Genomic DNA, 13,782 nt, shown 5'->3' on the forward strand with positions numbered 1-13,782 from the left:
CTTGTCAAATATGCAAATGAAATAAAGTATTGGAGGCAGAGAAATGATAGTCACTACATCTTTCACATGTCTCCAAAAATCTGAACAAAATCAGCCAATGATAGGTACTCACCTTGTATACCATCATTAGAACTAGATCTGTCCCACCTTCGCCACTCAGAGAAAACTACCATCTTTCTAATTAACTGGTTTGGTTTTAAAAGACACTACAACATGATGAAGGTGGAAACATATCTGTTTTATTTGCATATTGGATAATTGTAGGGTGACGCATTTCCCTTAGTTTGCCAACAATGCTGTGTGATTGACCATGTGACTTGTGACTTTTAATAATTTTTTTGTATTTATTGTTTCTCCAATAGTTCATCTTATTCATTTATTAATATCAATAAGCAGGAGTTATGTGATGAACATACCCCAGTGTCTAAATGATATGTGGGTACTTATTCTCAATCATAACACATGCAAATATATTATTGGCTGCTTTATGTTTTAGAATTGAACAACACTATCTTGGTCACCTTATTTAATATCCTCTATGAAGAGGCCTGTCAAAGATGGACAAAACCATTGGTCCTTGTACCGCATGGCATCCTATAAAAAGATAAACATTTACTTTAATTAAAAACAATGTTAGAGAGATCAATGGCTAATATACATCCTACCTGATCATTTGAACAGTAGATGACCCAGAATTCCTCCATATATGTCTATGCTTTCAATCCTAGTCTTCTCATTTGTCAAAGCTGTGGTTCTCATACTTAAAAAAGAGGATAAATACACATGCTAAATTGTAACTCACTGACAAAATAATTACCAATTGATGAATTGATATTTACTTAACCAAAAGCATCCCAAGGATGTTGAAGTGGGGAAAGACCATGACGTTGAGTCAGTGTTCGTTGGGGACATGCCTTTTTGCCTAGTTACATGTAGTGTGTGTTTTGCACATATCAGACAATGCATCAGCATTTAATGGAGTGGGAGGACACATTTGGTTTTCTTTTTCATTTCCTTTCTTCTTTGTTTTGAAGGGTTCTTGGATGGGTATTTGTTGAGGCCACAAATTATTTGAGAATCAAACCTTATATATGGGCCTTGTCTTGAGAAGCAATTTCTTTCATCCTGAATAGGATTAATGACCTGAAATGATAGCTTCCTTTTTATCTTGTTTACTAGCCTTCTTTGAGCATGGCAAGCTGTCCCTTTCATGTTTTTGGTGCATAGAACAATTTATGACTTTAGGCCACTCCATTATTATTCCAAGTGACGATTTTCATAAACTGGTTGTCTTCTCGAGCATCTAATGCTGCATTTTTTCTGCTATTATTATTCAAAATCTTTATCTGGCTGAAAGGAAGCATGATTTGCATTGGGAATTTGGAGATGATATGGATTTCCAGCTACTTAGGGCTTCATAATTTTCATACGTAAAATATCCCTAGGCTTCATAATTTTCATAAACAAAGTATCCCTAGAATGGGCATGAAAAACTTCCAGAAGAAATGAATCTTCTTTCCCGAGATTGTTTATTTTGAGGCTATAACATAAAAGGAAACATGGAACAAAACCACAATGATGTTATCGGGTACTTAGCATCTGTTATATTTTTAGATTGGGCCTATATTTTTACAGTATTCAACTTGTGCTGTTTCTCAAATTGTTAGACATGGGGAATCAACTATGACCTGTTCTCCGACAGAAAATACAGGCGCTGGAACCTGGGATCAAGTTGATGCCGATTCTGTGCCAGAGAATTTATTAAATTTTTCAATTTTGTATTTGGTTCTGTCTTTGACACTTTGTTGAGAATGTCGCATTGATTTGGATTTGCAAAAGTCTTTTTCTGTCTAAAAATTGATTGTATGCTGCTAGCTCCGTAATTTGCTTCTAGTATTTGATACGATCATCTTTATATTTCCTCTCTCAAAGATAAACTGGATTAAACAATCAAACTTGATATATTTCTTGCTTTCAGATGTATGCCGGGTCATCAACAGTTGAGGCAATGCTGTCTCGATTGGGATCAATATTTTATGGAGATATTAGAGGCCACGATAGAGTAAGTTGTTTATCTCCTCTCAACCAATTACAGTTTAGATATATTTAGGCTTTCTTTTTGACATTTTGATTTTCTAGTTAATTTTTGCGTGTTTTTTTGTATGGTATACTTAAAATGATTGGGAGTAAAGAATGCAAAGTAAATTATAACTGCATTGAATTTGATTGAACGACAGATTTCATTATCATTTTATAGCTTCATAAATCTATGCAAGAAGAGCAGAGGAATTCACGGTAAGGCAATTGATGAAAAACAAAGTCAAGATGGATGTCATTTGTTAGAGGATGATTCAAATGAAGGTCTTTATAGTTATTTAGATGCTGGCTCTCAGATTTATCTGGCTCAGGTGTGTTGCCTAATTTTTTTATGTTCTCATTATTATTTAAGTTGATAGGATGGTAAAAACAATAAGAAAGAACCAAACGATCTGAGTATACATGCTTTTCAATCACAAAGGAACTGCAGGAAGACCTAATCTGAAATTTGTTTGAACTTTTTTTTGTTGAGAGTATCATAATATTATTATTTATAAGTGAGAATATAAAATTGTCTACTATGAAACACAATATGTGATATGGAAGCAGTCATATTTACTTGATAGAATGCCCACCTGCAAGATGATTGAACAATTACATCTTCAATCATTTGCATATGCAGTGATGCAAGTTTATATTTAATACATTCACTGTGATCCTTTGCCAGGAGCCAGCTAACATCTCATTAGGATGCTTGCATTTATGTGTAAAATTTGACTATTTCATCATCAATGTTTGATGATATATTCTGTTATTCTCATTGCAAGAAAATATCAAATGCATGGAAGTTTTATACTCTACTTCAATCCAAGGCGTGATTAGAAGTTGAACTTATCGTTCGAGTTCATTATCCCTAATTTACAGGATTCTTTATGGCGGGGTTTTGGTTCTATGTTGTTATTTGCTGATCCTGATCCTCCAGCACTTGACATCGAGTTCTTTCCACTTAAAGATGCCCCAACTTGACATGGAGTTCTTTCCAGTTTTTGAAGGGTGTTGGGAAGGTTTTGTTTTTTTTTTTTTGATTTATATCCTAAAATATCATTATGAAGACATTGGAGTGTGTGTTCTAAAGACTTGCAGTTTTGTCCGTGGACATGGTGGACTTGCCGAACAGAGCCTACTTGTCTTGGTTCATTAAGTTTTGATTTTTAAGGTTTTCCTGCAAATGAAGCATTGCTAGAATCTGTTTTGAAAAATCAGGTCTTAAATGTGTAAGACCATCAGGGTCTTATTTGTTCAAGCTTTATGGAATGTTGTCAAGAAGCTTAGAGGAGGAATCCATCACCAAATCAGTGTAACTGGGATGTGGGAAGGCTTGACGACAAATAAGGATGGTGTGAGGAACCTTTGTGAAGCATCTGTTCAAAATTGCAGACTCAGAAAAGACTGAGAAATTAGTTTTCCAGTGAAATGGGGAACATGTATTCTCTCAGTGAACTTGCCAAACACCATGGGAAATAGTGTTCACACTGATGAATTTGTCAAAAGTGGTGAACTTTTTTGCTTGTAAAGAGGCAAACCCATCTTTTTGCAGGTAGTGAATTGGAATTTAGAATGTTTGGCATTTTATCTTTAGTTTAGATACTTGTCTTTTATCTTCTCACATTTGGAAACTGGAAAGTAATGGGAAAAGTGAAGTTGCTTCCCCAAATTTGGGAGAGAAATAGCTCTCATGTTTTGGTGGAGTAAAGCCATCGTTATTGATAATGCAAGTATATGTGTATGCAAATCTTTATTTAATTTGGAGAATATTGTATGTGTAGTTAGGGCTGTCTAAGCCATGTAGAAGCATTTGGATGCTTTATTAGCAGTCTAAAATATTTGTAGCGATCTTATGGGCATGGAGAACATTTGCTCTCTAAATTGGGTTTTTTAGGGCAATTATAAGTATTTAGTTTGTGTTGAAATGCCCTTCTTGGGTGTCAAATTGGCACTAAACATTTTTTTTTGAAAGTAACAATATAGCTCATGCATACAAGAGCAACTATAAACATAAACCACTAGCAAAGATAAAGAAATAACAATCATCAACAATTGTGCAAGAGTGGAAGACTTACTTTTCCAAGGGAAAAAAAAATGCCAAGACTCCTGTTCCGTTTTTTAAGAAACCAGCATCAATGTTTTACATGAAAGACATTTTTCACTTCCTTTTCGGTGTACAAGAGATTTCTTTTTTATTGCCTTTACTAGTCATGTTTTTTCAAAAAAAACTCCAAAATCGCAGCCTTAAGGAATATGCAAACCCTTTAGACTGGCTGGTTATGAAGGGCTGGCATCATTTTTTACTGACAGCACCACACACTTTCTGCAATGACCTGCTTCATCATCATTTTCAAAATGGTTCATACATCCGTTTTTTCAACCATTATTGAATTATTTCCACATCTGAGAATTCTGCACTTTCAGTTTTGGCATACTCCTGCTAACACTGCCACGTCATATCTTCTACAGTTTCGTCCTTGAATATCCATCCTACCTGTCAGATAGAAGAGGAAAGTTCCAGTTGTACAATACTCACTCACCAAATGCATTTGGTATGTGTTATCAAACCAGACTCAAACAAAATTAGCTGCAGAGTGTTTGCACTCCTCGTCATTACTAGCCACCTGAGAAGGCTAATTTGCATTACAGCCACGAGGTTGGAAACAGTCCACACACCGGATAAATTCTCTCCACCCACTCACGAGGCAGAGAAGTAACGCTTTTGTAAGGTAACTTCCCATGAACAGTGTTGACAGTAGGCCTGAGAGATACACAAGACACCACTTGGCACACACACTGAACACCATAATAAGCCTGAAAACTACAAAAGATACACCAAGATCATTTACTCTTGGCGCACACTAAACAACATCTTCAGAACAAGATATAGCGCAGTACTTTAGCAACACACGACAGTCATTCAGTAATGAGATATAGTGCCAGTGTACACAGTTCAATGTAATACACATGTAACAGAAAGAGGGATGCCACCGTAAGCAGAATATTTATATCAATGAAAAATGCCAACAATCCTGATAGTAGAAACTTTCAAATAAAAAACCTCAACTCATGCAAACCCAATCCGACAATAAAAACATAAGGGAAAGTGGGGAAAACACTAATTACAATCCTTTGAGAAATGAATAAAATACAAGAAGACCTACCTTACACCAAGTTGCATACATGGAAACAACCAGAAGAAAATAAATCCTCTGCGGAACTGAGAATGACTCTAGAGAAGCAAGAGCAATTGTGGCGTGGTTTCAATGAGCTGCAACTCACAGAAATCTGATGCACAAATCAAACACACCGAGAAATTAGTGATTTCCTCCAAAACAATTTGGGGCAAAATCCAAATTCTCAACAAAGAACAATGAGGGAAAAGAACTATTTCCTCCAATATAAGTCACTTTTTGCCAGAAAGCAAAAAAAGGACTAAAAAAGCAAATAAGTCTATTACAAAATGCATATGAAATTTGGATTTACCCACACGTATTGGAGGGATAATAACAATAATGGATACATCGTCCATACAAGGACAATATTGGCTAAATATGAACGGTTGGTGAAACTATCTCCAGTGTCACTGTTAGGGATAAGACACGCTCAAACCTACTGCTCAACAAAACAATGTTTGGTACCTGCTCACTGGAACACGTAAATATCTAGTGCAGTAGCTCACAGAATTATAAATAGCTGAAGCATTTACATAAATAATTAAGTTCACCTAATTGAACACTGACACTCTAGGATCAATCGTATGTATTAGAATGTAGCTCCTGGATGGCAAAAGAGAGTTTTTTTTGCAAAATTTATAAACTTTTCACATCCTTAACCCTAAAAAGTGTAAGTGAATGGTTTATGTTGGCTTCTAACTCTCATTTGTGGTTTGCAAGTAGGTTATTTTGTCTTTGATGTTGAACTTGAAATGTATGATGGTATGATCACGATTCATGATGCTGTTATTACAAGTTTTAAAGTTTATGGTATTTTTGTTATTTAAATCATATGATTTTATGATACTACGTGACATTCTAATAAGCACTCATGCTTATAGGCTTCGTAAATATATATACATATACATACACACACACACACACACACACACACATATATATATACATATATATACATAAATATACATATTTGTATATAAAATTTTTACATGTTTTTGGATGAACAAATCCAAACAAAGCCAAAGCCCTTTCCAAAATTTTGTTGTACTGGTAAACTGGTTCTTCAAATTCAAACTTTGTATCAAACTCGAACCATTAACTTAGGTTTTCCTCAATCCATTCAATTTTTACAATTAGTAGCTTCTGGATTAGATTGTGTATGTATTTTTAACATCAACGTTTCGGATCACACCAAGGGATCTATCATCAAGATGCATGAAAGTAAGAGATGCATAACATATCGGATCACACCAAGGGATCTATCATCAAGATGCATGAAAGTAAGAGATGCATAACATAAGAGATATATCTTTTCTCTTATGCATCTCTTTCTTTCATGCATCCTAATGATGGATCACCGAGTTTGATTTGAATCTTTGATGTTAAAAATTGTTATATTTAGCAATTGTTATATGCTAAATATGGAAGTGATATTACCATTGAAACCATTTACTAATGTCATGCAACAAGATTTATTAATAAAAAAAGAAAAATACCATAGCAAACACACAACACATTCAAATGGAAGAATATTACTTTTTTGATTGTACTAAAGTCTCATAGTAGCATCAATACTAACACATCCTTTATGGTTTGGCAAACCCCTACATATAGTATCTTGATTGGTTAAGGATACCATGTTAGAGTGTGGTTGCTGTTGCACCAAAAGATCGACCTATTAATGCCCAATACAACCATTAGACCTATAGAAGACGTAGGAGGCTGTTAAACCATGTCAAGAATCCTGAAGGAAACATTTGCAATTAGTCCAACAATCCCCCATCAGCATCACTTGAGGGGATTCGAACCTGTGACCAAGATCTAATCCCACTTGTGAAAGTGGTGGTTGCCATTGTACCAGAAGATCAACCTATTAATGCCCTATACAACCATTAGACTTATAGAAGACTAACGAGGCTATTAAACCATCTCACAAATCTCAAAAGGAGACATTGGCGATTAGTCCAACATACTAACTGTCGCAACCCTTTTGTATAACTAACTTATTATAATTGCGTACTAACAAGTCTACTAATTACTTATTATTGGCCTACATTATCCCATCCCCACCCACCACCACCCCCTCCTCGCCCACCCCCCTCTGCCCCCAAAAAAAGAAAAGAAAAGTTTTCATCTTCTTGACAATGGAAACAAAGTGAACCAATCTACCAAAAAGTCTTCCTATTAGGACGGATGAGAAAACATCTCTGGAGTAATGGATGCGGTGGTCTGCATGAGTTGTTGCCAAAGAAGTTTTTGAACCTTCTCGCTTGCAAGATGCTTAGCTTGTGCTGCCTGCAGAAGTCTCAGTGCATCCATCCTATCTTTTTCTGCTGTGGCGAGTCTTCCTTCTTTGTCTTCCTGTATAGCTTTTTGTCTCTCCAACACAAACTCCAACTTTTGTACTTTGGTCTCCAAAATGACTCGTTCTCTTTCTGCCTTAGTTGTTTCCTAGATAGCTTTTGCAACTTGGTGAAGGTAGCTTAGAATGTTTCCTCCATCTTTGAGAGGATGGCCATCATGGTTCGATGTCTTGTATAAGTCTGTATAGTGTTTGGAGCCCTCCATCCCTAGATTTGATATTCCACCTCATTGCGTGGCCACCCTTCTTTATAAGAGCTTCTTCAATTCATTATGGCATGCTTCATGAATTGCGACAGTGACTCAGTGGCTAAGACAATGGATTCCATATCTGATTCTTTTGCTTGGTTAATCATTTCTCGTGTAGCATAAGTTATGGCCTCTAATTCTACTAGAAATCTCTGTGCCGAGTCTCCACATGGAGGTATCCTGCTATTTGCACTTCTTGTAGCTCTACCCTTTTGATCCCCTGCATGTTGGCTCTCTATGTCCATTTCCTTGATCTCTGGTTGCTGGCCTTCTTCCTCCTACTGTCGCATTGTCAAGTTAGGCAAGGGGGGGAAGTATGTTTTCAATCCTTATTTGAAACTTAGCCAACAATTTGTCAGCCAATGCATCCATGCCCCTAGTGCGCTCCTCAATTCCTCTAGAGGGACTAATTGTGGGAGGGATTGTTGGTACAAGAAGAGGCGAAGATACACTAATCTGGGTGGATGGTGCTCCTGTTGGTGTGATTGCAAGGGCAATTGGTTGTGATGTCTCCACCCCTTGTGGAGTCGTGATTCTGATGCTATAGGATGCATTCTTATGTGATCTTATGTCCACCACCATGGGATGCGATATCTGCTCTGTGGGAACCCAATGTGCTACAGAAGATAGTTGGGATGCAGTGAATGTTATCCTCTTGGCACCCTAGTCTGGGATGGTCAGTATATTGCCAACTCCTTTGTAAGCCATCTAGGACGTCCTTGTGCCCATCATATCGTTGAATGGCATAATCTTGATTCTTGCCAACATATCTGCTGGGGGCACTGTACTTGCTGAGGCCATACTGTTCCTAGTGCCAACCCCTCCTTCTGGTGCGGGCCCAACACCTCTTTCTGTACCAACTTTTTTGCCAAATTTTGTAGCCAGTACACTACCCACTTCCTATCACATTGTGTGTACATCCCCACAAATATTAGCTCTAATGAATTCTAGTAATTTTCTAGTAAACTCTAGGTAAGGACCCTTTTGATACTGGTATGACTTCTATGTCTTCATATGTTTCCTCCATAATGCCTTCTCTAGTACCTAAATTTCTCCCTTTCTTTTGAAACTGGAAGACGTGCCTTGGGCAACGATCTTGTCTTGAGAGCTTCCTTCTTCCTTAGTACTATGAATACTGGTTGAAATTTCTTGTCTTATCTTCTTCTTCATTGGCTCAACATTCCTTGCTGCAAATGTATCTAAATGTAGCTAGTAGCTTATTACCAACATTTATGGTTCCTCCTGGTTTGCTGGAACAAAGTTAGCATTGTATTTTGGGGCCACTTGGGTGCGTAGTGCATCCAAGAACTAAGCTATAGCATGATGGGGCATATAAAATGTCTTATGTCTGACCTATAGAAATTCCCTTATTCTATTTGACAACAGCTAAGCCCAATTATATATTCTACCACTATTTAATTCATTTACCTGCGACAACATCCATATGGAGATATCCAAAGTTCAACTCCCTCCTGTGAGCTTACTCTTCACCATGTGTACGATGCACCTCCATTTTGGGTTAGCTATGAATGCCTTCTTCAAACCCCTATTGTTATTCTTGCTCCATATACTCTTCAATTGCTTCTCAATGAAATCCCCCCCGCAGATGAGTTGGAGTCACTTCTTTTTGTCCTTTTCAGTCATTTTAAATGAGGGTTTTGTGGCGGTCTGCTCTTTATTTGGTATCTCAAGGACTTTGTTGAATTCTTAAGGGGCATAGAGACTGTGACAGTTTGCTGTAGATACTTGATTGTGGATTTGTGTCTTCTTATCATACCCATAAACCATGGTACAAAGCACAAGCTCAAATTCTTTCAAATCAAAGATAGGCATAAAAATAATTTTATCTACCTCGACTTTCTGTGGCGCAACTTTCAAAGGGTGATTGTCATCCATACTTCGACACCACCCTCGGTATTCACTTCCCCAAACACTCTCAAATGTAATATTTGCAGCTGTAATCTTTTCCTTTGTATCCTTTCCCTTGCTCTTCATTTTGGTAGAATCTACGGTGTCCTTTACTTGTAGTTGTTTGTTCCTTTCCCCTTTATAGTTGACATCCGCAAAGTCCTTTTTAGGGTTAGCAAAGCTTGTTTTAACCATTATGCGAATTCCCTACAACTCTTATTTTTCGCAATTTTCCATACCACTAACTATGTTTTTCAGTATCCTTCCCGTGTGTAGTCCTCCTTGCACCCTCCTTCGTATGACCTTGTTCTTGTGCGACCCCTTGCATTAGGGTTCCACCTCTATCGCTATGACCTTGTGTGGGTAATTTACCCCTTGCCCATATGAGCCTTGTCTCCTCTTCTTTTTGTCGCACATGGTGCTCATACATTGTGTTTTCCTCGGTGTACGACATCTGGCACATGACCTCCAACTAGTCCCTCTTGCGTTCTGCGTACGACACAACCGTACCAACCTCTAGTGTTTTTCGTATGACACACACTTGTGCCAACCTCCTCCTGTGACTAACCTCCTTTGACGTATGACTAGGTTGTTGTCTACGACGTACAACCGATTTCATGTACGATTGACTAATGTACGAACAACTTCCTCTGTACGATGTACGCCTAGGCTTCCCTCCTTCATATTCCCTCCTTTCTTGCCCCTGTAGGCGAATTGTTCTTTCCTTCTGCATCATGCGTGTGATGGGTTCTTGGTGGTGTATTTCTTTCATAGCTCCCCTTTAGAGTTAGGTTTGAAAAAAAAAGTAAAGGTACCCTTCCTTTTCCCTCTTTATTACTTGTTCTTGTTCTACTTTTCCCAATTCTCCCTTTTTGTAATTTTCTAAAAATAATATTTTATCCTAGTCTTTGTACCTCTTAATTTGCTTTGGGTTTGTGTTCCTTGGTGGCACAATTGGTTTGCCTTTATGTTCTCTTTTTGTGTGCAGCCCTTTTCCCCAAGTTTCAATTACCTTCTCTATTTTGAATTTCTTAAGCAACCCCCCTTGTCCTCTGATGATCATTTTGTTCCTCTTTCCTCTCTGTCTAACATCTTTACTTTGGTTGCATACTGCTAAATGCAAGTTCCTAGATGTTTCTTATAACACTCATTTTCACAATACGTTCCTAGGTATTTAAATAAAAACTTTTATTCACTAGGTGAGTAGGACCCATTCCTTCAGAGCTTCCATATATATATATATATATATATATATATATCTCCCTCCATATATTTTGTACCACATTGCCTTTGCAAGGCCGTAATGTGACAACTCTACTATGTAGGCTATTTCTTGTTCTATAACGCACCTGCGGAGTATGTTGTTAGGTCCCATCTTGTAAAGTAATCCTCGGATGAGTTGGAATTTTTTACTTTTTAAGGCCAATTTCCTTTGTTCACTTAGTGGTATTTCAGGTGGAAATGAGGCCGTAGAGAGGGACCTATCAATATGTTTTATTGATATATGTTTATTTGTTTTTGTATTTTATTATTCATTGTTATTTTTCATCATTATTTATTTATTAACGATATAATAAATCAATAGATTATATTTTATTATTAGATACATTGGTTGGCTGGAGAATAATATTATATTATATACTAATTAAGATATAATATTGTATAGTATCAATTAATGTGTAATATTCCTTGATTGTTATATAAGGTTTATAATACTAATTTATAATTTATTTGTTCATTTTATTATTATCATTTATTACTAAATCCTATTCCAAAAGCGGTGACATCACACCCAACTCATCCTCACTACCCAATTCATCAGTAACTTGAAACATAATCAACTCTATATCTGCAAATGCTTCACCACTGTCGTTGGATCTTCTAAAAAACTTTCCAGATTTCTAATTGGTGATATCTGAATATCTTCTAAACTAACGCTCCTCACCAACTTCCCATCATTGCTAAAATCCTCTTGGTCATAAACACTGTCCTTCTTTAATTCATAGGCATTCCTATCTTTACCCTCAGCTGGATACCTCTCCTTATAACCTACCTCGTGGGTATTCTTTCCCCCATCTGCATCTGTTGGCTCAATTGAAAGCATCTCCTCCTCTGAGTCCGTTTTTGGTTTCTCCGCCTCTGCTCTCATTAAATTTTTCTTATTCTATTGATTGTTTAATGTCTAAGAAGAAGTCCTTGCAAGGGACATTTCCCCTTATTCAACTTCTTGAGTGTCCAACTCCAATTGCTTCAGAATGTCTGCAGTGTTTCTTGTTCTTGAAGCATCAATGATCATGCAGGTCTTGGTCACCTTTTTGAAACTGATCATTACATTCCATGCACTTTGCTTCCCTCTTTTCCATGGCTTGAGATGTTGTATAGTCAAAATCTGTAGAAGAACGAGCCTCTGCAATTTGTAAATCTAGAATTTCTGAAGGCTTTTGGAAAATATTGCTGTCAACATTTTTTAACAAAAGATCAATTTCTTTTCTTTGTAGAGCTTCATAAATCGCTGACCCAACTCCCCCAGAAATCCATTTTGGTTCTGTCTAGGTAGCACGCACTCTGGAAAATCCCAGATGTTTACCCCTTGTGTGTTTTCATTGATCTTGATTAACTCATCGGTTAATGTCTTTTGAACCAAGCCTTTTCCTTTAGCATCCTTGGAGCAATCCTTTATAGGATGCCCTACTCCCTTTCTTTTTGAGCATGTTTCAACCACATTTGCCTCTTCAATTGCCTATCTCCAGATGCCTTCCCTTGTTTTTAACCCCACAATTTCTACAAGAGGGTGAATGGCTTGGAAAATACAAACATACATAGTATACTCCTTTTTTCCTGCAGCTCCACTGCTGTCACAAAAACTCCCAACTTATTGCCAATGCTTTTCAAGATTTATGGGTCCCAATCCTCGTGGTAAATTATACAACCGAATCCAAATTGGCACCTCAGTTGTACTCTCCTTTTTTAGGTCAAAGTTTGGTCCCCAATCTTTGATGTAAAAACCTTTTCCCCCAATCAGGAAAAGGTTTTTAATCTTTCAAAAGTATTATTAATTATGAATTGTTTCTTATTTAACCTGATTTAAATGCATAGTGATGTATGTTAATCGTTGGGAATTGGCAGGCTTTTAGCAGGTGACATTACAGAGATAATAAATTACCATTCCCAAGTGCAATCCAAAATTGTTAGGAATTTTAGGGAAAAACAAGTGAAGTTTCAATTGGGGACATTCCAATGGGATGTCTCTATAGGGTGTATGGTCTTGTGGATTGAAGGTGATTAACATAAAATTAGAAGACTTTGCACTATAAATGAAAGAAATTCATGCACAAGTCGAAGACATATAGAAGAATGTAATGTAAGATATAAGTCACATGCAAACGAGAATTAAAGGGAGAAGAATCATTGTGCGGAAGAGTTGGTCATGATGCATGTGTGGAAGAAAAAAATATTCCAATATCCACTAGGAACTCATAAAAGATTGAAACCCAAGAAATTGTTCCTTGCAAAGATTTGCACAAATTTCAGATAATATGTACAAATTGAGTTGCTTGAAGCAATGGCTATTTCACCAATATTTAATGTATTAAATATATATTCTTATCATACTTCTGGTCCTAAAGATAGTGTGCACGAGTAGAAAGAGAGAGATGGGAGATACACAATCTATAGAATTAACATGATGAAATTGCATAGGTTTGAGATATGCACATTGCAAGGAAGAAATGATAAATTGGCTATATGGGATGTTTCATTTGTTGGAAGTATAAGTGCGCAAAAGGAGATTGATGGATTTGCGACACAATGCTGAGTCAACTTGGATTGCATAATCAATCTTCCACGTGGTCTTAAGTTTGAGTTTGCAACTCAAATTTCTTCTACCAGGAGTGTGATGTAGGAGAATCTTAGTAATCATGCAATCTCGCATCATCCAATATATGTTTGAACATGTAAATATTTCCAATGCAATCTAGTTCTATTTTGTTTTCTTGTGGTATTTTGC

At 36.8% G+C, this 13,782-nt stretch overlaps 1 protein-coding gene across 3 annotated transcripts in view; it reads left to right on the forward strand.

The window, feature by feature from the left end:
• The window catches only part of LOC149533522 (2-oxoglutarate (2OG) and Fe(II)-dependent oxygenase superfamily protein), a 178,701-nt gene that overhangs the window by 35,704 nt on the left and 129,215 nt on the right, over positions 1–13,782 (forward strand). For all 3 annotated transcript variants that reach the window (XR_016357013.1, XM_089804590.1, XM_089804591.1), the window contains exons 3-4: positions 1,979–2,062; positions 2,238–2,408. Coding sequence is in view for 2 of the 3 variants with exons in the window: in XM_089804590.1 (XP_089660716.1) it covers positions 1,979–2,062; positions 2,238–2,408 (255 nt within the window). In the remaining variant the exon portion in view is untranslated. The remainder of the gene's footprint in view (positions 1–1,978; positions 2,063–2,237; positions 2,409–13,782) is intronic.

Source organism: Cupressus sempervirens, chromosome 10 (assembly GCF_028749045.1).
Source record: "Cupressus sempervirens isolate cs-2001-9-10 chromosome 10, ASM2874904v1, whole genome shotgun sequence".
NCBI classification, from domain to species: Eukaryota; Viridiplantae; Streptophyta; class Pinopsida; order Cupressales; family Cupressaceae; genus Cupressus; species Cupressus sempervirens.